This window comes from Truncatella angustata, assembly GCF_020726525.1.
Source record: "Truncatella angustata strain MPI-SDFR-AT-0073 chromosome Unknown BKA67scaffold_6, whole genome shotgun sequence".
Lineage (NCBI taxonomy): Eukaryota > Fungi > Ascomycota > Sordariomycetes > Amphisphaeriales > Sporocadaceae > Truncatella > Truncatella angustata.
Genome location: NW_025763386.1, coordinates 2,965,206 through 2,988,045, shown reverse-complemented (window position 1 = coordinate 2,988,045; position 22,840 = coordinate 2,965,206). Strand labels below are relative to the sequence as shown.

The 22,840-nt window shown below is 48.3% G+C and overlaps 9 protein-coding genes across 9 annotated transcripts; 3 read left to right on the top strand and 6 right to left on the bottom strand.

Annotated features, from left to right (window-relative positions):
• Positions 1 to 131: 131 nt before the first annotated feature.
• Positions 132 to 1,998, bottom strand: BKA67DRAFT_573758 (PLC-like phosphodiesterase). Its single transcript, XM_046103378.1, has 5 exons — positions 1,549 to 1,998; positions 1,255 to 1,439; positions 1,004 to 1,183; positions 821 to 925; positions 132 to 762 (listed from the first exon to the last, which is right to left on the bottom strand). Exons 1-5 carry the CDS (start codon positions 1,658 to 1,660, stop codon positions 307 to 309), a joined length of 1,038 nt encoding a protein of 345 aa, XP_045956667.1. The 5' UTR covers positions 1,661 to 1,998; the 3' UTR covers positions 132 to 306.
• Positions 1,999 to 2,695: 697 nt separating this feature from the next.
• On the top strand, positions 2,696 to 3,852 carry BKA67DRAFT_661130 (uncharacterized protein; the record flags this gene model as incomplete). Its single annotated transcript, XM_046107764.1, has 4 exons — positions 2,696 to 2,894; positions 2,963 to 3,039; positions 3,091 to 3,467; positions 3,543 to 3,852. 4 exons carry the CDS (start codon positions 2,696 to 2,698, stop codon positions 3,850 to 3,852), a joined length of 963 nt encoding a protein of 320 aa, XP_045956666.1.
• Positions 3,853 to 5,551: 1,699 nt separating this feature from the next.
• Positions 5,552 to 7,091, bottom strand: BKA67DRAFT_661129 (Clr5 domain-containing protein; the record flags this gene model as incomplete). Its single annotated transcript, XM_046107763.1, has 3 exons — positions 5,552 to 6,589; positions 6,647 to 6,806; positions 6,862 to 7,091. 3 exons carry the CDS (start codon positions 7,089 to 7,091, stop codon positions 5,552 to 5,554), a joined length of 1,428 nt encoding a protein of 475 aa, XP_045956665.1.
• A 1,547-nt stretch (positions 7,092 to 8,638) lies between these two features.
• Positions 8,639 to 9,659, bottom strand: BKA67DRAFT_521408 (putative arabinan endo-1,5-alpha-L-arabinosidase A; the record flags this gene model as incomplete). Its single annotated transcript, XM_046098273.1, has 2 exons — positions 8,639 to 8,856; positions 8,909 to 9,659. 2 exons carry the CDS (start codon positions 9,657 to 9,659, stop codon positions 8,639 to 8,641), a joined length of 969 nt encoding a protein of 322 aa, XP_045956664.1.
• A 1,978-nt stretch (positions 9,660 to 11,637) lies between these two features.
• BKA67DRAFT_593864 (glycosyltransferase family 32 protein) lies at positions 11,638 to 12,982 on the bottom strand (the record flags this gene model as incomplete). Its single annotated transcript, XM_046104986.1, has 2 exons — positions 11,638 to 11,676; positions 11,756 to 12,982. 2 exons carry the CDS (start codon positions 12,980 to 12,982, stop codon positions 11,638 to 11,640), a joined length of 1,266 nt encoding a protein of 421 aa, XP_045956663.1.
• A 1,317-nt stretch (positions 12,983 to 14,299) lies between these two features.
• On the top strand, positions 14,300 to 15,661 carry BKA67DRAFT_593863 (acyltransferase; the record flags this gene model as incomplete). Its single annotated transcript, XM_046104985.1, has 1 exon — positions 14,300 to 15,661. One exon carries the CDS (start codon positions 14,300 to 14,302, stop codon positions 15,659 to 15,661), a length of 1,362 nt encoding a protein of 453 aa, XP_045956662.1.
• Positions 15,662 to 18,318: 2,657 nt separating this feature from the next.
• On the bottom strand, positions 18,319 to 19,452 carry BKA67DRAFT_573730 (ATP-dependent Clp protease proteolytic subunit). Its single transcript, XM_046103377.1, has 4 exons — positions 19,186 to 19,452; positions 19,120 to 19,138; positions 19,035 to 19,060; positions 18,319 to 18,982 (listed from the first exon to the last, which is right to left on the bottom strand). The coding sequence occupies exons 1-4, from the start codon at positions 19,321 to 19,323 to the stop codon at positions 18,413 to 18,415; spliced, it is 753 nt and encodes a 250-aa protein (XP_045956661.1). The 5' UTR covers positions 19,324 to 19,452; the 3' UTR covers positions 18,319 to 18,412.
• Positions 19,453 to 19,558: 106 nt separating this feature from the next.
• On the top strand, positions 19,559 to 21,157 carry BKA67DRAFT_353662 (uncharacterized protein). The gene is made up of 2 exons (XM_046096382.1): positions 19,559 to 20,071; positions 20,133 to 21,157. The coding sequence occupies exons 1-2, from the start codon at positions 19,744 to 19,746 to the stop codon at positions 21,011 to 21,013; spliced, it is 1,209 nt and encodes a 402-aa protein (XP_045956660.1). The 5' UTR covers positions 19,559 to 19,743; the 3' UTR covers positions 21,014 to 21,157.
• Positions 21,158 to 21,710: 553 nt separating this feature from the next.
• Positions 21,711 to 22,237, bottom strand: BKA67DRAFT_661123 (uncharacterized protein; the record flags this gene model as incomplete). Its single annotated transcript, XM_046107762.1, has 3 exons — positions 21,711 to 21,944; positions 22,059 to 22,158; positions 22,206 to 22,237. 3 exons carry the CDS (start codon positions 22,235 to 22,237, stop codon positions 21,711 to 21,713), a joined length of 366 nt encoding a protein of 121 aa, XP_045956659.1.
• Positions 22,238 to 22,840: the final 603 nt, after the last annotated feature.

Genomic DNA, 22,840 nt, shown 5'->3' with positions numbered 1-22,840 from the left:
GATTTATAGCAGACAGTGTTGCCAAAAGGTTAAACTACACTTCAAATTATATAAAAAATTATAATGTATCTTTTGAAGCGATTCTACTAATTTACTGACATTCTTATTAATGATTAGACCATGTGATTAAGCGCCTTTCTGATATCGTGTCATATAGCTTGGAAAGCATCATTCGTCATGGCGTGTAATGCAACGGCCTAGATATGCAATGTTAGGTCTAGGTGAGATGTTAATCGCATTGCATGTCTATGCTATGGATATTTAAACGACCGCCCATATATGAGAAATGCATTCGTGTAACCAGCTTCAGACCCCAAGAGTCTTCTTCACTTGACTGCGTGGCGAACCTTTCGTGAACCATAGTACGATCTCCGTTGCCAAAACCAAGAAATTGCCTACTACCCATAGAATCGTTTCCTTTGCTGTTATTATACTCTTTACCTCCTGTGCTGCCTTGGGAGACTTCTGATCGCAAAGTTCAAGGAGGCGTTTGGGGTCGTCAGTAACGACGCCGTCGATCTCGTTACGGATGCTCGACACCATCCACTCATCTGCGTTGTCGGTCCAGGAGAAAACCAACCGACTGCGTTGCTTGGCCTGCTGCCTGAGCCGAGAGCCGCTGGGAGTTGCGAATGAATAGTTGAACATTGTGAAATTCAGATTAGGTACGGGTAACAACGCTGAAACGAGAGAAGGGGACCAGGCGATCAATGACATTGGAAACTCTGCGAGAGTTCTGAGACATGCCGCCACCCATTCTACCTGAACAATGAGTCAGTAGCGGTGGTCACGATATAGGAATCCACACACAACAACGTACAGTCCATAGGCCTAAGATGATCCTCTGGTTCCAAGGGACGTCTGTTGGGACGGAGGCAAGTGCTGCTGCTAGGCTAGTGAACATCTCACTTATATCGTCATCCGTCTAAAACCAGGCAATAGATAATGTCAGTATGCGTGTTGATATCCCCATTTACTAGAAGATACGTATCTTTCGACGTACTTTGATATCGAGCAAGAGCCATATGTGCTTCTGTTCCGGCTTAGCGACATATTCTAGCAGGTCGACCAGTCGAGCAATAGGCTCTCTGGGCTCGCGCAATGAGCGAAATGTGCTCAAGTGCTCCCAATCATGATCGGCAATCCGCGACGGGTCGCCAAAGCAGCGTTTAAGCGTAGCGTCCTGGAAAAAGAAAAAGAAAAGCAGTAAGTATTTGGAGAGCAACTATAATTTAGATTTTTGAGACTACGAACGTGCGACAAAACAACAACGCCGTCTCTAGATAGATGCAGGTCGGTCTCGATGGCGTGAGCGCCGACTTCCACGGCACCTCGGAAGGCAGCCAAGGTATTTTCAGGAAACCGTGCCTTGTATCCTCGATGGGCAATGGCTTGAGGAAGCCCCCGCGCCCTGGCTTGGCGGGACGCAAAGGGAGCTACTGTAGTAGAAGAACTGATGAGTACTGAACGCTTCAGGCCATGTCCACGAACATGCCACCCAAGGGAGAGAATTATGCAGCTCGTAAATCAACAGTTGTGGTTACTCACGAGGCAAGGTGCTGTCCATGGTCACTGCCGGTCGGCCCAAGTGTCGATTTAAGAACGCAAGAACGGGTTTTCTCTCTATCCTGCGACGATAGGCCAGACCGCTCAATATCATCAATTGTAAGCTAAATACCGAGATGGGTAGGTCAGCTTTGGCGTTGCGAGCAAGGATTGGGCGGGAAAAGCTTGGGTAGAATAGGCACTCTTCAGTATAAACCGACTGCTGGCCTTGGCGATATGTTTAAGTACGTAGATGCGAGGCATGGAGGAGGGAGACAGCAAGGGACTGGAACACTGGGTGCGGCGGGAGGCGGAGGGCTGAAATTCCGCGGGGACGTCTTTGTTCGTCAGCCCAAGTACGGAGTATAGGTTTGAATTCCAAGAGCGCAGCACTCCACTGGGGGCCAGGCGCTGGAAATATGCCAGCCGAGTGGTGGTGAGTGGTTCTCGTACCTGGTACCATAGGATCCATTACTGTGCTGTGCCACGCATCGCGCCGTTTGTCCATTAACTTAATACCAACGGCATGCGTGACATATGCACTGGAGGCAGGCATCGGGCGCAGAGGTTTTGGGGGCAGATACGCGACCTAGCATCAGGCTATTGGCTGTTAGCTATCGGCTGTTAGCTATTGCCTGTTGAATGCGCTGTCGTTTGGTGAGAACAGACTCTACATCTCATTTTACTGCATGCAAGGTAAGTACCATTTCTACAGCTTATATACCAGGTAACACCATTATGCAGGACTTCGATCCTTTTTTTTGTTCGGGCGCAGCCTTACACGATACACGCTGGATCCTTGTACCACATGCAACACTCTTCTGCGAATCACGACCACGCCTCGTGTCCTGCGGCATCCCGGCATGATGGGTTACATTGGGGCAAGTATTGACCTCGATACCGCCGCCGCTGCAACGAAAGGTGTTGGAAGGATTCCGCCGAGTGAATCAACAGGTTGCACATTAGGTACAAAGCCCATTCCTCTCATAAGTGTGGTTTCACTGCCTAGATGTGAGAAGACATAACCAACGGCTGCTGACCCGGCTGACCTTTTAAGACAACTCGGCCGTTTTTTCTTCTGTGTTTTGTCGGACAGCCTTTGCACTCGCACTCCTGCACAACCCTTTGCCCAGCGGAGCACGCACGAAACATGGCGTTCAAAATCTTCAACGACCCCATCGAGGGTGCACTTTTCGTGCTAATCCTCGTCTGCACGCCTATCGTCGTTTTGGTCACAACGCTGCGTGTCGTCACTTCCTTGAAGAATCATAGGACCCTTAGCACAGAAGACTACTTGGCCGTGCTCGCGTCGCTGATAAACCTGGCGTACAACGCCTTGGAGATGTGGAGTATGTTGCTTGTTCATAGATCTGCAATGCAAGCTTGGTGACACTAGATCTAATACTTCATGTCACAGCAATAACGGTTATGAACGGCGTGCCAGTCTTGTCCATCACAAAGTTGCCGTATCCAACTCTTGTGAAGATCCTGAAGGTAGGAGAGCCCTCAACATGCACCATTAGCCAGAACTCTGACCATGACCAGGTGGGTTACTTCATAGACTTCATGTTCCCGTTGAACCAGACCTTCAGCAAATTGAGCTTGCTCTTGCTCTATTATCGCATCTTCTCCATAAATAAGACTTTCTCAACTATGGTATTTGTTGTTGCCGCTATCCAAACATGTTGGGGGATTTCAATGTTCTTCGCTCGAGTATTTGCCTGCACGCCAATCTATCACTTTTGGGATCGCCTGGCACCCGGTACTTGCATCAGTGGCAACGGCCTCCTTGTTGGACCAGAAATTGTCAACTCGCTTCTCGACTTTGTCATGGTTGGCATGGCCATTTGGATAGTCCAGAAGCTCAACATGTCAACCAAATACAAGCGGAAACTGAGCATCTTATTTGCCCTCGGTTGCATGTGAGCAGCTTACCCCCCCTTCCCTCCAGAGCGAGACCAGGACCCGCTCATGCTGATATTTCCTCCTTTCAACAGAACAGGCATCATCGGCTTTGTCAAGATTGGCGTCGCTTACGATTCGATAGGCAACAACGGCATTGACGCCGTTTGGGATGTCCTCCAGATGTGCGCCAGTAACATTTGTTGCTGTATCCCTATATACAAGGTGCTCCTCCCTAAGACGAACGTTCTCAAGTCTTTGGGATCGAAGCTCTTTAGCAAGAGCAGCTGGAAATCGTCGACTAGCAGCAATATGGGCAATAGCAGCCACGTTCAACAGCAGTGGGTGCACCTGGATGAATCCAGCATGCATGAGCTTGCCGGTGTGCGAGGTTCAAACTTCTAGTGGGTATCAAGAGAAACAGCTGAGTCTCGGAATGGTTCTAACCGTTGCCCACAAGGGGTAACGGTTCAAAAGACTGTCGAGGTTGTGTAGTTACTCATCGTAGTGGAATACACATGGTGGAGTATCTCGGTATCGACCGTTTACGTCGTTTATGGCATATATAATCAACAGTTCAATTTCGACCCATCTATGGAGATCAGAGGAGAAAAGCGCAAACCGGGAGGTGGTTAGCCTAACCACATACTGAACGTATCATAGATCGCAGCTCCCAGATTCCGCACACTTCAGCTATGAGACGGTGGACTAGCTCCAATTCTGGAGGCGAGCCACATGGTTCCTGCATCGATGTACCATAAATACACCTGCTCGCATGAGCCATTTGCCAGAGAGCAGTACCCGAGACAAGATAAGGTGACGAAGCGCGACTGTGCTGTGACGCGACTTTGGTGAGCCGGATAACAAGCCAACTTTGGGATCCCCACATTGCTTCGGCCTCCTGGCGTCTGGCGCGGGACGTACGGAGAACCGCGGGGCTACTGAAGTAACCTAACCTTAGTGAGTGTTGGCTGTACTATTACAGCAGGAAGGCTAAGTGGATCATGTCGGCATTTGTCGGAGTTGTTCTCGGCCTGATCACTATAAGGTCTGAGAGATGGGATTCATAGATAGCTCCCTTCACCATGCTTTTCACACTTTTGCACTGTTAGTCGTTGGTCTTTGGCAGCAGTGCATTCGGAAGACAACGAGAATGGCTCGTTGTCGCTAAATTAATAATATTTTGGTCGTCGAACTAATCCTTTCCACTCATTACTTATTGATCAGTCCACGAACGAGCCGGCGAGCTGATCATGAGACCCACAAACAAGGGACAGACAGTGGTCCTGGTTCAATGTATAAAAAATATTAAATCATTAAAATATTTTTACTTGATAATATCCTTTAACTTCCTTATAAACACTCTTTATATTATATAAGACTACCTCTTAAGTAACGTTATATATAAGTCACAAAATTTACTCAATACGGGGGGCCCACCCTTAGCTTGTCTAATTCTCCTACTAGGAGTCGTATATAAGGATAGATCTCTACGGAGTCTTCGGCAAATATCAGAAAAGAGTCAGTAGCTTGCCAACCTTTTATCCATCTTTCAATTCGCAATATGAGGTTGTATATTGAGAGATAACGTGGAACGGATAGACTATCAGGGTAAGGTCCTAGTGATACCGTACCAGTTGTCGTCACAGTGGCTCATTAATACGGACAGACAATAAGAGGTTAGATAACGCCCCCTTCCCCAATCTCCCCTTTGTACAAGCATCGCCGACCACGGGTAAAACGCGAACCTTTTGGCAACACAACCGCTACAAGACTCCGCGGTCTACTTCATTCCATTCTCTGCACCATAATATCCAAAGCTATGTAGTGACTTAAGGATTCTCCTACGACTCCTTCTCTTGGTGTCACCTGTCATTGCGGACTAATCCTTAGCAGGACAACTATTCCGCAACATCGTAGTTCACGACGATTACTCAACCCTTCTTACTATTTAGTTCGTCGATTGTTACAATAGCCAAGCACGAGACCTACGTTGGCTAGGTAGATCAATGCTTGCTCAGCATGAGTGGCCTCCACAAAATATACTCGTCAACACCTCTTGAGATCGGTCGATCTTGTGCAATCATCTTAGCGCAGGTGCATTCTACACAAACCCTGGAACTTCTGACAGGTATGTGTTGACCCGATTCAAAGCATCCTCCGCCAGGGAATCTGCTTCTTCATCATTCCCTGCCTTTCTCGTCACTTTCTCCAGTGACCAAAGTTCTCGAATAATTTCTCGACTGTTGCGGCCATATTGAATTTCCATCATCTGGACATTCCCTAACATGATCTCCCTAGCAGTCGACCAGTCTTTTTGATCTATTGCCTGTCGAATGATCGCTGTCTGCATGTATGTTCTTACCTTTGGGTCCCCAAACACATCATTCGAGCTGGGCTGGCCTTTCATCTTCGCCAGTATACCAGCAGCCGAAGTCTTCTTGAACCCCTCGCTTTTCATCAGGGCGGAATTAGACTTGAGCATTTGTAGGTGTGAATTCGATCCGTCGGCGGCTCCAGTAGATTCCGCCAATGCCAGGATCGTCAAAGCTTCGGTAGTCCGCTTGTAATCCGCTTCAGGGTCGGTATCCATAGGCCTGTTGCTTGTATCCCAAGCCCAGTTGTCATACATCCAATAAAACTCGTCGCTCATTCCCCCATGGAACTTCTCGACAAAACAATGGTAAGAAGTTTTGAGAACAGCTGGGAAGTCCGTATTTGCTTTCGAAAGACTATGGAAAAACTGAGACAATGGATGTAGTTTTGGTAATCGATGAGTTGCGAGGTTTGCCAGTTGGGAAAGGAGCATCCGAAGCAGTTGAGATTGCTTTAGCTTGAGCATTTGGGTGATGATGTCGACCAAGTTCCTCATTATCCCCGGATCGCCAACTGTGATGACTTTCTCGATTCGCCAGAAGGCTTTTCTGACCGCAAGACCTGCCAAATACCCCTGACGTCGATCCAGCAAGGCATATGACAAGGCCATATCCTGGTACATCCGCGTACTTGGGTAGCTGGTAGGAGCATTTGCACTAGAAACACCCAGCCGCTGATTGCTCTGTAGCCATTGGATGCTGTCAAAACTCCCACCGACCCAAACTGCAATACTACGGACTGCATTCTCAGCCGGGCTATAACCCATCTGTTCTACTCTGAGTACATGTCGTGTTTTACAATGATGCTGGCGGTTTCTACATACATCGTTTTTCCGCAAGACGAATTTCGCACCTGGACTGCGTGCTTCTGTTATAGAACTCCCAGCGTGGGGTTTATCTCCCAGAGATGGCGTCTTGGAGTTGCTTCGTTTTCTATTTTTGGCTAGACCCCACGCTGTGAAGCGCTTCTTATACATTTGCTCCCTGATGGTACATATGAGTGGCAGTGACTGACACGCCTGTGATGCCTATAACTCACGTGGCTTTGAAACCGTAATGCCGGTCCATGATAAACATGACTTCCGAGAGCTTTCGATGCTCCGTAACGTACAATTGCTTGACGATCGAATGCATGGACTCCCATTCGCATGCGGAGTGTATGCGAGCCTTTGATAAAGGGCTAGAGTTTGAAGCATCGCTACTTCTTCGGCTCTTCCCGTCGCCAGCAGAATATGGCGCTAATGGGCGGCCATTCATAGCCTGCGACATGGCTTGGAATTCCAGATTGATTTGGTCATACATACTCGGGCAACACACGGTCTTTTTCCGGTCATTCGTGGTTGACTCTCTGGGAGCCGTTATGATGATAGACCAACAATAAAGTGCTAGAAGAAAGTTCCATGCATGATGAAGAAGCCGCTGCTGGTAATATTGATCGATCAGTGATCACAGAGGTTGACTCTTAGCTTGTCAGCTTGTCAGCTGATCATTTACCGCAAAGATCCCTTACATTAGCGTCGCTAGACTTGCTTAGCCCAATGCCGCCTGGCCGGTAAGTCCGCAACTACTGTAATTCGACGTCATGCCCTTAGAGAAGCGAGTCATGATAAACAACTAACAATTCCTCGCTCGAAGCCCATCTACTACTTTTACCTTAACAGTCTGTCGTATGCTCTAGCAGTTTAGATTAGGTTCAGCCCAACATATCGTGTCGCAGGACCGGGGATGGACCGTAACATGACCTTTAAGACAAACGTGCCTGACGAATTGTCGAACTAGAAACTTGGGCCTCGGAAGATACCTGCAGGGTCTGGTGGCTGTTGCATGTTTCTCAACTTCTATATGACCATTGCTAAGCTGAAAGTGCCTGAGAATCCTTCGCCTACAAAAGATACGAGACATGATCATAAAGCCAGGGCTTCAGTGCAATCTACGCCAGCGAGATTATCCCCTCTTGACGACATGAAGACAGAATGTTTATGGTATCCTCACAAAGACCCCGCTGCTTGTCAAGTGGTCATGGAGCCTGCAAAAGCGTCAAACAGCAATATTGCACCTCATCAACATTGAAGAGAACCGGTTATTGACGAGGTAGAGTAAAATGACAGCTGATGAAATGCCATTTTGTTACACTTTCTAGTTACGCATAGCTTTTGCGATTCCCACCGGTATTACCGAGATGCCCAGCAATACGGCATTGTCAGGTACAAGAATATCTCGGTTCAGCCGGAACCAACTGCTCGAAATGGAAGACACGGTCTGGGATGCCACTAGCCTCGGACCTCTCATGTCTCATTCTATATTCTTCGAGTCCAAATGGTAGCACCAATTCGGTGTACCAAAAAGGCATGCCAACCTCAAGTACGAAGAATGAACAGGGCAAGTAGTCAATACTGTTCATAAAGAATTTGGAAATTTGGAGAGATAGGTGCCAATGAAAGTTGGGGAAGCACTTAGAAGCAGTAATTATCTATCTAGATAGTGGCAGCGCTTTTTATGAATTGGGGGTGGTAGCTTGCAGGGCGAGGCGGCAGGACGAAGGTACGCGGCAACCAAAGGGGCTCGTTCTCTAATCTGCTGAGCAGGAAGACAATTACGCAAATTGAACCACCAACTGCAACCTCACCGGTTAGCTTTATTAGTGAATATACCGTCATCAAGATATTGTATTCACATTGCATCAGTAGAAGCTATTGAAGTGATGAGCTGCATGCATATGCACATGCTGTTATAGTCTGCTCCTGTATGTATATGATTCTAATCAAGTATGTACAAAGAATGTAGATGTGGGTTGTACTGGGCTGGAACGAGCATGATTACACAACTGGCCAACCTGTAGACCAAGAGATTTGGTTCCAGCCAAACTTCTTATCACCATCAGCATATCCAACACTGGTGTCAACGTAGTGATAGTAGAGGACAGCGCCAAGTTTAGGATCAGCAAAAACGCCCTGTCCACCAGGAGCATAGACAGTACCATGACTCTCGAGTACGGTAGAACCGCCATTGGCAGTGCAGGATTTGCCAGTTTTGTCTATCAAAGGAGTTAGTATGACATGTTTCCAGGTGTGCGACGTAAAACTTACCAACGAAGCCTCCAGTGGGGCTGGTTGAACGACAGACCATGATCTTGTACTCTTTACCAGATGCGGGCTTAGAAGAATCAAGTCCGCAGCACTGTCCTTCACTCCAGAAGAGGTAGTAATAACCACTGCGGTAGTACATGAAAGCACCCTCACGAGCGGAAGTGCCGCTTGACGTGTACGAGACCTGATAGGCGGCAGATCCACCGCTCTTGGTGGCACCAGAGTTCATCTTGACCTGGAAGATGTCACCCCAGAAGGATCCAAAGCTCAGGTAGTAGTTGCCGTCCGCAGCGAGCAACACTTGCGAATCGATGGCGTTGTAGTTCTTGCCCGCAGAGGATGTAACACCGGTCGCTCCGTGATCAGTCCAGCTTCCGACATCCATGGTGGTAGAGGTGGCATATCCGATCGCACTGTTCTGAGAACCGAAGGACGAGACGGAGTAATAGAGATGGTATACACCATTGACCAGCACTACATCGGGGGCCCAGAGATCGTCTTTGCCGGTCAAGTTGATGGAAGAGCCCGAGGAGACGGCGGATCCTTTCGAGGTCCACGGACCGGACAGAGACGAAGCAGTGTAGACGCCGATCTTGCTGCCGGTACTGAAACGAAAGTATGTGCCATCGCTACGGCGAATGACGGAAGGATCGTGGGTCCAGCACGCACCAGAACAAGCACCAGGATTGGCGTAGGCAGCGACCGTGCTTAGAAAAGCCGAAGAGGCGATAAGGACAGTGGAAATAAACATGATGCTGACACCTGGGAAATGAGTGTGGGTGATCAAAACGAGTGAAATTCCGGGCTAACGTGATGAGTTGTAATAGCGATCATCATCTCGAATGTGCGTTGACTTAAGCTTAAGTATGAAAATGCTGCTGAACTCGGGATTTGGAACCTATTGGCTGTAATTAAATTAAGTCCTTCCAACTACTTAACAGAGCCTCAATTCCCCTTGTTGGTTTCCATCAATATCAGGTGTGCGCTAAGCAGTAAGCTCCAAAGCACTCCAAAGCGCTCCAATGGGACATCATCTTATCCGGCCGGCAGTTCTGACAAGAAGAAAGGGATGGGATAAGGAGTAAAAGTCCGTTGGCGCTGTCGCCGAAATATTGATTCTCCGAGTTGGGAACATTTGAATGTCCTTGATTGGTGGATTCAGGGTCGAGTTGTCCGAATACGGCATTGTAGGTTACGTCGCAATATATCTGGCGTTAATTTGTGGGGTCCAGTAAGTGTTTCAACCTAAAATTCCCCTGTAAGCGGGTTTTCTGGACCTTGTAGCGTTCGCTTCCATCATGCCGGAGAATAAGCTAACGCTGAGTGAGCTCGAGAACAAGATGGCCAAGTGGCGTGTTGTTGAGGAGCGGAATTTCTTCCACACTTCAGAAATGGGTCATCAGCGGATGAAGGATGACTGAGAAATATAGAACGTATCTGATCCGTCATACTTTACTCGGAAATTCCATTGCTCTCCCAGCGGTGGTTTGCACGTATCAATGCGGCGAATGCACTAACCTAATCTAAGTTGCGGCCGAGGACCCGCATGTAAGGTGCTCAATTTATCAACAGTGATCGCGCTTCAGCGCCGAATAAGCTGCCGTGCTGCACGACCCGCCGGCTACTGTATCAATTCTCCGAAAGTCTGTTCATAGATTAACAGACTCGCTGACAAATGACATATTCACGACTTTTCGTGACACTCTGCAAGTCTTGTTGAGTCCATCAATTAATGTCATCTATCGGCCAGCGACAGCTAAGAAACCTTGACATTCGATGCTACTCTGTAATGAATCACACAAATTACCGAGATGCATATTAAACGTCTGCCTGTTCCTCGAAGCTGTAGCTATATTTCAATCTTCTAAACATTAACCTGCATGATCCAATACTCTGACATGAATTACAAACTTCATTTGCCAACGACACGGTGTCCGCCGATATTTATCGTACAGAAAATCGACCCAGCTTGGCAAATCCGGCAATCTTGGAGTGCTGGGTTCAGAAATAGGTCGAGAATATGACACACTGTTCGGTAAGTACTACAAATATCAGCGACAGCCGTTCGTGATTAATCCTGCTCGTCATAAGCGGTACCTCCGTGTCCGACTTGCATAGTACCTTGCGGCTTCCATGCGCCAGATTGTCCTCGGAATCCCACGAAGGATCCCAATGCTGGCGACACCTGTGCACAAAGACCTAAACATTTATAATACTTCCTAAGCTTGAGCGTCTACTGCCTATACTAATATGCCTCCTGATGGGGGAATCAGTGACAAAAACTCGAAGGATAATAAACACAAGGAGTACAACGTATTTGGGCATCGTACCTGTCGATTCATTTCCCAATTTTCGGGATCTAATTTCAACTGAAGAGTTTGTTAGTTCCTCGTCCATTATTCTCCTACTTAAAACCATAAAACAAACCAGTCCGTATTTCCACTAACTATATATCAAAGCGTAATAGAAGTCCGTATCATCGAGTGGGGCAGTGTGTTAATGTACACTCCGTTTGTCACTAATCACTCCACTTATACTGCAGTCATCAACCCTAAGAGTATACATGAATACATCGGTCAGACGCTGCGCTTGGCACCAACAACAGCACGCAGGTCGTCTTACATGGCGTCCCAAGATTTAGCCACTGCTTGTCAGTGCGCTGTCGAAGAGGTCGGTGGAGTGTCAAATCTATTTGTTCTTGATTACTTGGATACGGATGTTTGAAGCGGCTATTGGTTGTGCTGCCTTTTCTTTTTTTTTTCTTCAAGCTACTGGTGGTGCTTGCAGAGGAACATTAACGTCTGGCTGTGCGATGGGTTGCTGAGGAGGAGTTGGAGGAGCCTGTACAACAAAGCCATTAAAGCCAGGTCCCATCGGTTCGGGTTTTGGCTCGGCCAGTCTTTGCTGTTGTTGCTCTGGCGACATCTTGGAAAATTCTGCAACGTTCTCATCCCAGCTTCGTACACAGTCATGGTTCCAATTGCATCTCTCAACCTCGCCATATACGGGATGAGAGTATCTCGTGTGTTTACTTGGCCAATTAGATGCATGATAATGATGTTTCACCAGAGCACCGCGACTGTTGTGATTTCCGGAGTCTGAATGTCCTTGGCCCGCTGCAAAGGTCTCTACGTTCAAAACCAGAACACGGCTCACAATCTTGGATTCGTCAAGATTATGAAAATCATTCCATGTTGTTTTCCTGTTGCTGCCTTGCGCATTCATCTCTTGTAGGACAGCAGCCGTGAACGCGGACGGCCCCGTCCCACCGATCACCTCGTCAAAACTTAAAACAATTTGACTAACAGGAACCTTTTGCTCGTTTGAGACACCATCAAGCCAGATCATGATATTTTCCACCAGTCGCATCATGACTGCTTGTCTTGGTTTGGCCATGAATGTCCATTGGCAGAAGGACTGAGACTTCTTGCCGAGAATGGGATGGTCTTTGAAATCTGGTTGATCAATCTCGACACTAATCACCAAGTCCATTTGTGATTCGTCATATCTCTCCGGTATGAATCTATGAATTGGCTTCAGGCCTTCGACGTCGATGTCTGCATACACTCCACCTTCGGCATACATGACAAGATATCGCAGCAGGTCGGCTTTGATGATGGTGATATTTACTTCGCGGAACATCTCCACGATATCCGGCCTGTCTAATCCATAAGGTCCGTACTTCTCCTCCACGTATCCCAAGGCATTGTCGTCCGTCAATACCTCGTATCTGTGGTTCGGGTTTCTTATTACCCATGTTTTTGCCGTGTCTGAATCCCGTTGCTGCATGGAGAAAGGACTAGTCATCCAGGTTTGCCAGATCTTCTTAGGAAATCCTGTACCATCATGACCTTTCTCAAGTCGGCGCTTCGCTGCGTTTCTTTTGAAAACGTCTGGTTCTTCGCGTGCTGGTAGGATGTCGGTGTTCAAGAGTAGAATAAGAACGCAGATACAGATGGTGTAGATCGGTATTAATCTGCGTACTTGGGTAGGCACGCGATTTCTCCATTTAGCCGTGGTCGCAGCCAAGCGTGGCGATAATGGCGTAAGAGGAGAACTCATTTTGATGAACATTGTGTTGATTACAGCAACTGACTGGCAGTGGCTCGTTGAAAGTCCTCGCAGTAGAATGAAGAATGGCGCATGATATGGTATATCAGTTCTGGGATTCTACCGTACGCCTAAGTCTTCTAGGCCGCTGGATACGTACTGGCCTCTGCCCAAAAAAAAGACCTCTGTATTGGATGTATTGAGCAGAATGGAACTGAATGTTCAGTATTAACGCCAATTTTTTGGGACAAACAAGGGACAAACACTGACGGAAGTATTCTCCACAGACAATCACCTGCTGACTCGGCCATAAGAGAATCGCATCCGATTCTCGCGCCGTGGAGATTCTCGCCGTTGCAAATTACATCTGCACGGCAAGCGTTCTTCCATGGCTGCATTACTGCGCAGCAAATCACGTATACCCCATAGTTGCTGCTGCACAAGGTTCGGCCGAATAGTTGGAGGAGCCAATCGGCAGCTAGTATTCAGGTACGTTCAGGGGTATCAATGCCGATCATTCTGGGGTCCCCGCATGAGAGCGGTCGGGAACGACGAAGCAGAAGTAGCGGCTGCACCCAACCCTACCCAGTCGATTCACATGCTACCGAGCATTACAGTCTGCTTAGCAGAGTTCTTGCTACTTATCGAATTTAAGCTTCTGCCCGAGTTAAGTTCCGTCAATGAGGAATGGTACGATGGTATGCAATGTAACCTCAAGCATCATTCACAACCCGGCATTGCGATTTTCGCGATGGTGTCTTCCAAGATTGAACAAGATCTGGATGACCATCACTCCAAACTAGTAAAATGAAGCGCCCAATACCAGATCCTCGATCTAAAACTCCACATGCTCCCCGCGCAAATCTCATCTCGCCTCGGTCTCGAGGACGGTGCATTCGTCATGAAAGCTTGTGAAAGAAGGCTTCTGCAACCACCTCCCCTGTTGCTATGACATCAAACACTCTATTCGGGAATTATCCCAGTCCACTGTATTTGCATTCGTACGAAGCTAATGATCAGAAGCTCATAACTTGTCAGGCTTGTTACCCAAACGCAGGATTTACCAAAACCTTCTTTGATAGGCTGGTGAGGAGCTCGTTGACAGAGTGAATGACTTCGACGCGCTTCCCAAAAAGCCCTCTAGTATACAGGCCTACAAGGCTATTTGTGGGCGGATATTACTGAGAATTGCTCTCTGCAGCCATCATGTCAAAGAAGGACTTCGGACTTCTCTACGCTGCTGAAGTGGAATCAGGGAATTCTGCATGGAAACCAGTCTCGAGTCTTCAGTTCAGCACGAGACGAACTTTCCAGACCTTTGTGGCCATTACCAAGCGTTTGATGGTGCCCTTTTGGCCAAAGTCGACACCCTCACCCGGAAAACTCGGGCGCACAGCTTATCTAGACGGTCTGAGAGGTTTCGCAGCATTCATTGTTTACTGGCACCACCACGAACTATGGGCTCATAGAACGACCAATCAGAACCATCTGCTGGAGAATAGCTTTGGGTACGAAGGCAATCATCACCTCGTAGCCTTCCCATTCATTCGCGTATTCTTCAATGGTGGCCACTACGCCGTTGCTACGTTCTTCGTCATCTCTGGATACGCTCTGTCGAGCAAGCCGATGCGTCTCATTCAAGAAAGCAACCACCTCGACCTCGGTGCTAGCATCGCGTCGGCGCTCTTCCGAAGATGGTTTCGTCTCTGGGTTCCTCTGATGATTGTCACTTTCATCTATGTCAGTTCATGGCACCTACTCGGCACGTGGGTTGAGGATACCACACGACAGGACACCTGGTTGCAGGAAGTCTGGGTATGGTATGCCGAAATGAAAAGGTTCAACTTCGTATTTGGTGACGATCGTCAATGGTTGTCATACGACATGCACCTGTGGTCTATCCCTGTCGAGATGAAAGGCTCAATCATCATTTACACAGCGCTCATGTCACTGTCGAGAACCACGAAGAATGCACGTCTTTGGTGTGAGGCTGCATTGATTTTCTACTTTATATACATTGCTGATGGTTGGTTCGGAGCCATGTTCATGTCGGGCATGCTGCTTTGCGATCTGGATTTACTTGCGGAGAAGCAGCAGTTACCACAGTTCCTGGGGGGATTGGCACCGTTCAAACTCTTCATTTTCTATCACCTTCTTGCAATCAGCATGTATCTTGGTGGGGTTCCCGAATGCGACTCGACCGACATCTCCAACTTGAAGAAGCAGCGAGGTTGGTATTATCTGTCACTATTGAAACCACAGGCTGTTTTCGATTACAAGTGGTTCTACTTACTATGGGCTGCGTCAATGCTTGTCGCATCAGCTCCACGTATCAAGTGGTTGAAGAGCTTTTTGGAAACGCGGTTCTGTCAGTACCTTGGCCGTATCTCCTACGGTCTCTACTTGGTACATGGTCCAATTATTTGGACACTTGGTGATCGAGTCTATGCTGCCGTTGGATGGCATGGAGGCCTTCAGGTGGAAAACCTGAGTAAATGGGTCGATAGGATACCGTTACCCAAAACTGGATTACTGGGTCTGGAAGTTGCGTTCATGCTGCCACATATTGTGCTATTGCCAGTAACGATATGGGCTGCCGAGATTGTAACAAGGCTTATTGATGTACCAAGTGTCAAGTTCTCGCAATGGCTGTATGCCAAGGCAACACCGAGCGTGTCTGATAGAACAGGCCCAGTAGCGTGAAAGGTAAAAGATGTATGAAATTCATTATATCAACCGCCATCCGCGGGTAAAATTTTTGGACTTCGGTTCACTTCCTGGAAATATCTTATGCCATGACCCCATTCCCGGCTTAGACGTGGTGTAGCAAGCATGAGGGTGGTGAAGCATAGCGAGACGACTTATGTAACATAATGCGGCCACTGATGAATAATTGGAGCACTGTCCGAAAGTTTTCCAAGTCATTCCACCCCCTCTCACACAAGGTCCGTCCTCCCAGACTCTCAATTGTTGCCCTTTATTTCCAGAGACGCCACTTCATTCAATGCGTAATTTTGATCCCGACATTGTGGTGATTCCTAGTGCTTTGTCGTCAACTACTTCTCATGGCTATCTTGGTCGCTTCTTGTACGGCGAGGAACTTCCAATGCGCCTCCCAATCTGACAGGAAGGCGGCTCTATCGGTCGTCGTGCTCGCGCTAACTCCTACGAGTAGGTATTCAAGCCGATCGCTTGCGGTTTCGAAAGTTTTGATGTTCGGGATATGAGAAAGTCTCGAGAGGTTTTGCTGTGTCAGAAGGCGATATTGCTCTGATCTGTTTCTGTTGCTGACGGTTACATCAGTCCAAGTAATCTCGAGATGAATTGCAGTATAAATTACCCGGAATACTCCATGGTGACTTGTTTAGCTGTTCCTAGTGTCAACTTCGAAAGAATCTCAAGTCGCACTGAAGCCCCGTATACCTCGCCTGAGATTTTGCCAAATTACTGCCTCACTCACTCCTCAGAGCATAGAACTGACAGAATGAGCAAATGGCCCCCTCCCTATCTGCGAGCGAGGATGCTAGTAAGATCCGAACTTCCGGCACACGGAAGTGTGGTTAGCCAAGCTGGCCTGTCCCCGTTTCCGCGTCATGCTGCGTTTGCACGACGCCCGAACGACTGCACCTCGCGCGGCGCGCAGGTTCGACATAACCGGCGCTGTTCTGTTGGATCTTCAGGATCCTTCGAGATCTTGTCTCTGCCCCTTTCAGCTGCGAAGTATCCACCCAGCCATTGCCTGACAAATCAACATGGGACCGAATGCAGTTGCTGTACGTGCCTCTGTAGTGCTGCATGCCAAATTGCTGACGGATCATTGGTAAGCAAGAAATGTCTTGGCTCGTGTATCTGATAGGTTTGGGTTTTGGTGGTCTGGTCGCCTCGATTTCCTGGTGGTGTGTAGGCTATGCGGCGCAGCAAGGCTCACTCAGTCATGGCGAACCATCACGATGGATCGCAGCTCTCCACATGGCTTTGAGATCCGCAAAGGCCACAGAATTCTCAACATGCTTTCGTGTCCAATATTCTTTAGATGCCTCAGGCACATCAGCTAGGAATCAAGGACCAAAGTCGTCGACATGGCCAAGTTGATGCCATATGGCGGCTGATAGTCAGCTGGCGTATGGCATGCTTGAGTGGGTAGAAGTGATAGAAGCAACAGATGTCCCTACATTGCAAAAAGCGTTGGAACAGTTTCCGAAGTTAAAGATGGTTAATAAGTATAAACCTCTAGGAGACATAAATGATGTTTGTACGAACATTTTTCGGAGAATAAGGGGTTTCGGGCGCTTACTTATACTTCGCGATGCTTCCGGCCCCCACAAGGTTTTCCGCCCCCACTTGAGACGTTAGCTATAGAGTTGGGGTCCAAGACGAGTCTAGGTACTCCGTCCAAGGACAAGAAGCTGAACTAGGGTCTGACGTTTGTACATCCAATCATGCATCTGATTTATTGTCTACTAGTAAAACGCTGGGGTAGGTGTCCAGGCTCCAGCTGTGCAGCTCGTGCCTGGGAACATGTACCACATCATTGTCCTGAGAAGACGAATAGGCCTTGATCCCAAGCTACTGAACGTCTCAGCAGGATATAGTTGTCACCTAGGTATAGAGGATAATGTAGCAGTCCGACTTAGCTATGCCAATGGCTACGGAAGAGTATCAACTCAAGTTCAGAGCTTATCCCTCCCTCTGATACCCCTTAAACGGCATTGGAGAGAAATCGACGACTGCATTCTCCGAACATCGAAACATCCTTCGTAATAAATCCATATGAGTAACCGTATCGTGAATCTTATCAGCCCCATCTGCCCGATCTTCATTCGCGTGGATTGCACACTTGCACTTGGCGCTTGGTTTGCATGAGACTGCCGGCCTGATATTAAGCGATAAGAATGAGCTCCTCAAACGCTTTCCTCTGAGGTCAAATTAACAGACTAGCGCTGTCCGAATCCTGTCCAGCTTTGTTTGACCCATCGCCAGCACTACGCAGGGAAGTCCGTACTTCTTATGAAGTCATGAGACTGTGAACATGATAACTCCGACCGGATATACTGCCGCACTTTCGAAAGCGAAGAGGGTACCCAGGATGGAGATACCCACGGAGAGTGCAGCCTCCATTCAGTTGATACAATTTGCCAACATCAAACACGTCCACTTATGACCCAGCATCTTGAATCAAAAATATCTCTTGATAATCTCGTTGCTGACAAGGGAGGGTCGAAGTCCGCTCCTGCAATTGATGGTCATTTGTGGGATACAGAATTATGACAAGCCCCAGGGCAGTGTTGAACAAGGTTTCGGTCAAGGAGGGTACTTCTTCGTAAAACTTCCGGTCAGGCTCTTGGTTATAACAGAGAACTATGAGGGCTTGACAGAGGATTGTCAACAAGGCGACGTGAAGTAGGAAGTGTCCATGACCATATAACGGTGATGTATATATGTTATAATTGATCGCTACTTGCTTTCTTCGGTCTTTTCCTCTCCAGTCTTCTTCTCTGGTGCTCTCCGCGTCAAGATCTCATCCACAATGCCAATCTCCTTGGCTTCCTCTGCACTGAGATATCTGTCCCTGTCCATCATGTCCTCCATATCCTTGGGCCCATACTTCTCATGACCGTGTGCCTGATTGAGATGCTTCCTGAAGATCTCATTCAACTGTTCTCTCGTCCTTTGTATCTGGTTGGCGTAGATGAGGATATCGCTGGCGGGACCCTGTGTGCCTCCCAGTGGCTGATGGACCATGATGCTGCTGTGTGGCAGAGCGTATCGCTTTCCCTTTTCGCCGCCGGCCAGTAGCAGGGAGCCCATGGAAGCGGCCTGACCCAGGCATACTGTGGAGACGGGGGATCGGATGTAGGACATGGTGTCATAGATGGACAGACCAGCGACTACGGAGCCACCTGGTGAGTGAATGTACATGGTGATTGGCTTGTCGGGGTTGTCGGATTCGAGCCATAGTAGCTGTGCCACGATCGAGGCGGATACTGTGTCGTCTACAGGGCCGTTGAGGCATATTATTCTCTCCTTGTCGAGGTCAGTGGATGGCCGAGGAGGCGGCGGGGGCAAAAGGACATACTTGAAGAAGTTTTGAGAAGATGTCATCTTTATTGGCCCCGGTCAGTATTCGGTCGGGTCACATTAGGTACCCAGGTATCACCCACATGTTTTCCAGCCTCCCGACTACTCAATTAGCACGTGGCGACTTCAATGGCCTGTCATGAGCTTACTGAGACTTCTGTGATGTAGGGCAAGGGGATGGCGGCATGAGGTGGATAATTTGGGACACCCGGGAATTGCGAAAAGGTGCGAGCACTCCTGAGCGGCAGCTGACGCGACAGTCGCCATAATGTCCGTTGACAATTCATCCTGTCGGCGGTGTGGTGGATGAGGTTTGGCGGCGAGGAGTATGGGAATTGTTGAGGCTCTGAAGTCAGTCGTCAGGTCGCCAGTCGCGTGGGGGGTTTTAACGCGTCACCCACTAAATTATGACCCCTAACCCACTGTAGCTCTAGCTCTAGCTCTGTCTACAATGCTTAGCCTACTTAACTTATAGTACTAAACTCTGCGCACATTACGTGCTGTCCGCGTCTCGGCAGCTATGCAGGTTGCATAGTCTAGGTTACTGTAATGGAGGCCCCAGCGGGCTGCGTCATTTCGTCGACTCGAAAGCATTGCTGGAGGTTCAATTGCAAGTTCCAAGTCAACTTAAGGCAGTTTTAACTCGAGCAGTTCTCGGCACGTTCACTTCACGACATCAACCTCTACTCGTCCGTCCACATGCGGTTATGAGACCATGTCCAGCGCTGCGAGGTAGCAGTGCTATATGTGAGCGCCAATTGTGTAATGTCGCAAACCAATCGCGATCATACGTCTCTAAGGCGAGTGGAACATGCCACCATCGCGATGCGCCCAGCACCGAGAATCCAGACAGGCTCCAAGGTTTGCGGATAGATCAGCATGACAAGACTGTCCATACCGATGTCGGCACCCTACCGCTTTCACCAGTAATGGATCCGGCCTTCTGGGAGGCGCGGGACAGATTCAAGCAGAAAAAGTCCAAGCCTGGTAAACCTGAAAACGTCTTTGAAAGGGAATTTCGGAAGAATCCTTTCGGTAAGTGGCTGTTTACCTGCTGCTTGTTCCTATCTGTGCCACACGTCTGACTCTCCCATAGCTCAAGCTCTTGCTACTCCTGTCCGTTACGACTCCGTAACGAGATTGCGCATGCCTCACTTCTTCTTCCAAGACTTCAACATCGTCTCACATCCCGAAACCGATACACCCTGGTGGGTCCCCAGGAGCCTTGCCTTGCGTGAGTCGCCGATTTCACCAACGGCCAGCGGCAGTGAGGATCAAGTCACCATCGAGAACATCGGGAACGAATCAGCGGCAGAAGCGACGGTTGGGAAACAAGCCAACTTCGAGAAGAAAGCCCCTGCCGCCCATGTTTTTGGCCCAACTGCCTACGTTTTGGCTCGTCAAGAACTCCTTAGAACCTTTCAGGAGGAACCGAAGAAGGGAAAGGGAGCACGAGCAGCACTCAAGGATGTCGGCAACTCTCAGTTCCATAGGCGCCTTTTTGGTCCTTCCAGCTCCCGTTTCAGGACTCTGGCCGGCCGAGCGGTATGGCGTGAAGACATGGACGTGTATGTTCTGGAACAGATGCGCCAGCAGATTGTCCAAGATCTCATGTACTTGTCAGGGTTGTGTGAGACGGATGGTCGGTACTATATTGTCAAGTGCTACGGCTGGGATGATATCAAGTTCAAGCACAAAGGCGCCGTGCTATGGTTCGAGGGAGTAGGAGAGGAACAAGTGAAACCAGGACCGTTCGCGACGTTCGACGTCCAGGCAGATGGCAAAACAGACACAGCCGTGGCAGTACACAATTTGCCCATGCTGCTTGGGACTGAGCTGGCACAGAAAGTACGGACAGAAGCAGCAGCGTTGAAAGATGGTTCGATATTCATGCTTGCGGGAAGGAGAACAACTGATCTCCAACTTAGGCTATGGAAACTTCAAGGCTACATGTATGACTTTGAAGGGCCAACCTGAATGCATGAGATCAATCAATTTGCTGCTCCATTCGACGTGAGGACCGTAGCATTGGTGTTTTTATATGGCAGGCTTTGAAGCTAATCTAACGAGAACCCACCGCAGTTCAGAAGACCATCTTTAAAAGCATATTCTGCCGAAATTCACGACTTTGTGTGACACGAAGTATGGGTCTTACTCAATATCTAATGATCATATTACGTATCATGAGGTTAACTGACATCGATCATCAAGGCCTAATTTAGTGGAGCCGTACGCGTCCACTCCTCAGCGATCGAAATTTTGCTATGCTGAATACTCGAAAAAAGAATTTGGAAAACAAGGCTCAAGGACCGGGAGGAACGCCTCGTTCATTCGCTGCTGAGCCGCAATTTCCAGCGGGTACTGGTCAGTCAGGTCGAGAACTTTTGCTTTGGCTGCTCCTGACATGGCTGGCCGGAACTCTCCCAGTTTCGGTGTCCCATGTTACGAGTAACCGCTTGACCTTCCCTGGAGAACGGACTAGCACGCCTATACTGCCATGGATTCTTTCATCGTTAACAAAAGAACCGGTTGGACAGTGCGGTGCTCCTTACTCGCAAGCAGGCACGACACCTTTCAAAGAGACACCACCCCAGGTGAGCATTGAAGCCTAGAGTCCGTGAGATGCTGTTAGGTGCCGCATGCTACCGCTGGCTCTTGATAAGAATAGTCCGTGTTAATATGCGAGGACTTGGAGTATTCTTGCTGATGTGCAAACAGTGATATCAAGCCAGTCGTAGCCGATCGCAGAGGCGTTTGCGCCACTGGAGCTACCCGACAGACCTTGGTATCCATCGTCTCGTGGTTTCCATGGTAGGGAATAGTCAATGCAATGGCAAAGGGGTGTTTCAGGCTTCGCAAATGTAGAGTACTCTGTCTTTCCTACAATCCAGCACCTTGTTAGATCAGTCTGTCAAAGTACTCAGCAGAGATGTCCTGTTTCACATACAATTCGGCATAAGCGTTTTTTACAAGGGTTCTCACGACGCCTCTAAGATGCATGTCATTTTTCAAAAATACTCACATACTTGCTCATGGAAGTTCGCGGTTTCTGGATGTAGAGCTTTGAGGGTACGGCGATTCGACCACCCTCGCCCTTTTCATAAGACGACGTGGCAAAGATACTGAAGTAATTAGTGGGAACTTATTTTTGAAAATGTTTGGCACTTACTCTGAATGGATGGCGTCATCATCTGGTATCATGGAAGCCGTGAAAGAAGCTTCGCGGTCTGGAATAAGACCCCAGGCCTGATAAATTTCTCACACTTGACAAAATAAGGACATTCAGGTAGTTGGAGCGATCTCTGGCGTAATATTTCTACAATATTGTTTTTGAGCAGCGGTGTCCGGACAATGACTAGAGTCTTTTGTGATGCTTCTTTGGGAGGTTCGGCAGCAGCAACTGAATAATGTGCCCCCTGAACGACAACACAGCTTGCTTGAATAAAATCATTGCTTCTGAACCAGAATATAGGGACACCTTATTCAAGTCGCTGTGAGTGACTACAAGCGAGACTATGGTAGAAGAATAATGATCTTATACATCGTGGCAAAGAGAAGCCCAGTATCTAAATCACACGATCAGGGCGTCGAATTGAAACTGAGTGAGGGAAGGAAGTATGTTTTTATAGAGGCTCTGTTGAGATGTGACGTGATCTGAAGCGGATAACAATGCCAGCTTTCAGATTCCAAACACTTTAGGCTCCGGGGTGTGCAGAAAAAATGCCGAGAATGCGGTCTTTTGTCATATTAGGCTACCTCGTAGGATCAGATTGCATAGATACGCACTTCAACATTGAAAAATAA

Coding starts and splice junctions, on each gene's coding strand:
- BKA67DRAFT_573758 (XM_046103378.1), bottom strand. CDS start 1,660: ATGATATTGAGCGGTCTGGCCTATCGTCGCAGGATAGAGAGAAAACCC. Junction 1,440..1,548: donor CATGGACAGCACCTTGCCTC/GTGAGTAACCAC, acceptor CTTCTACTACAG/TAGCTCCCTTTGCGTCCCGC. Junction 926..1,003: donor GGCTCTTGCTCGATATCAAA/GTACGTCGAAAG, acceptor GCCTGGTTTTAG/ACGGATGACGATATAAGTGA.
- BKA67DRAFT_573730 (XM_046103377.1), bottom strand. CDS start 19,323: ATGAATTGTCAACGGACATTATGGCGACTGTCGCGTCAGCTGCCGCTC. Junction 18,983..19,034: donor TCTTCTCAAAACTTCTTCAA/GTATGTCCTTTT, acceptor GACCTCGACAAG/GAGAGAATAATATGCCTCAA.
- BKA67DRAFT_353662 (XM_046096382.1), top strand. CDS start 19,744: ATGAGACCATGTCCAGCGCTGCGAGGTAGCAGTGCTATATGTGAGCGC. Junction 20,072..20,132: donor ATTTCGGAAGAATCCTTTCG/GTAAGTGGCTGT, acceptor ACTCTCCCATAG/CTCAAGCTCTTGCTACTCCT.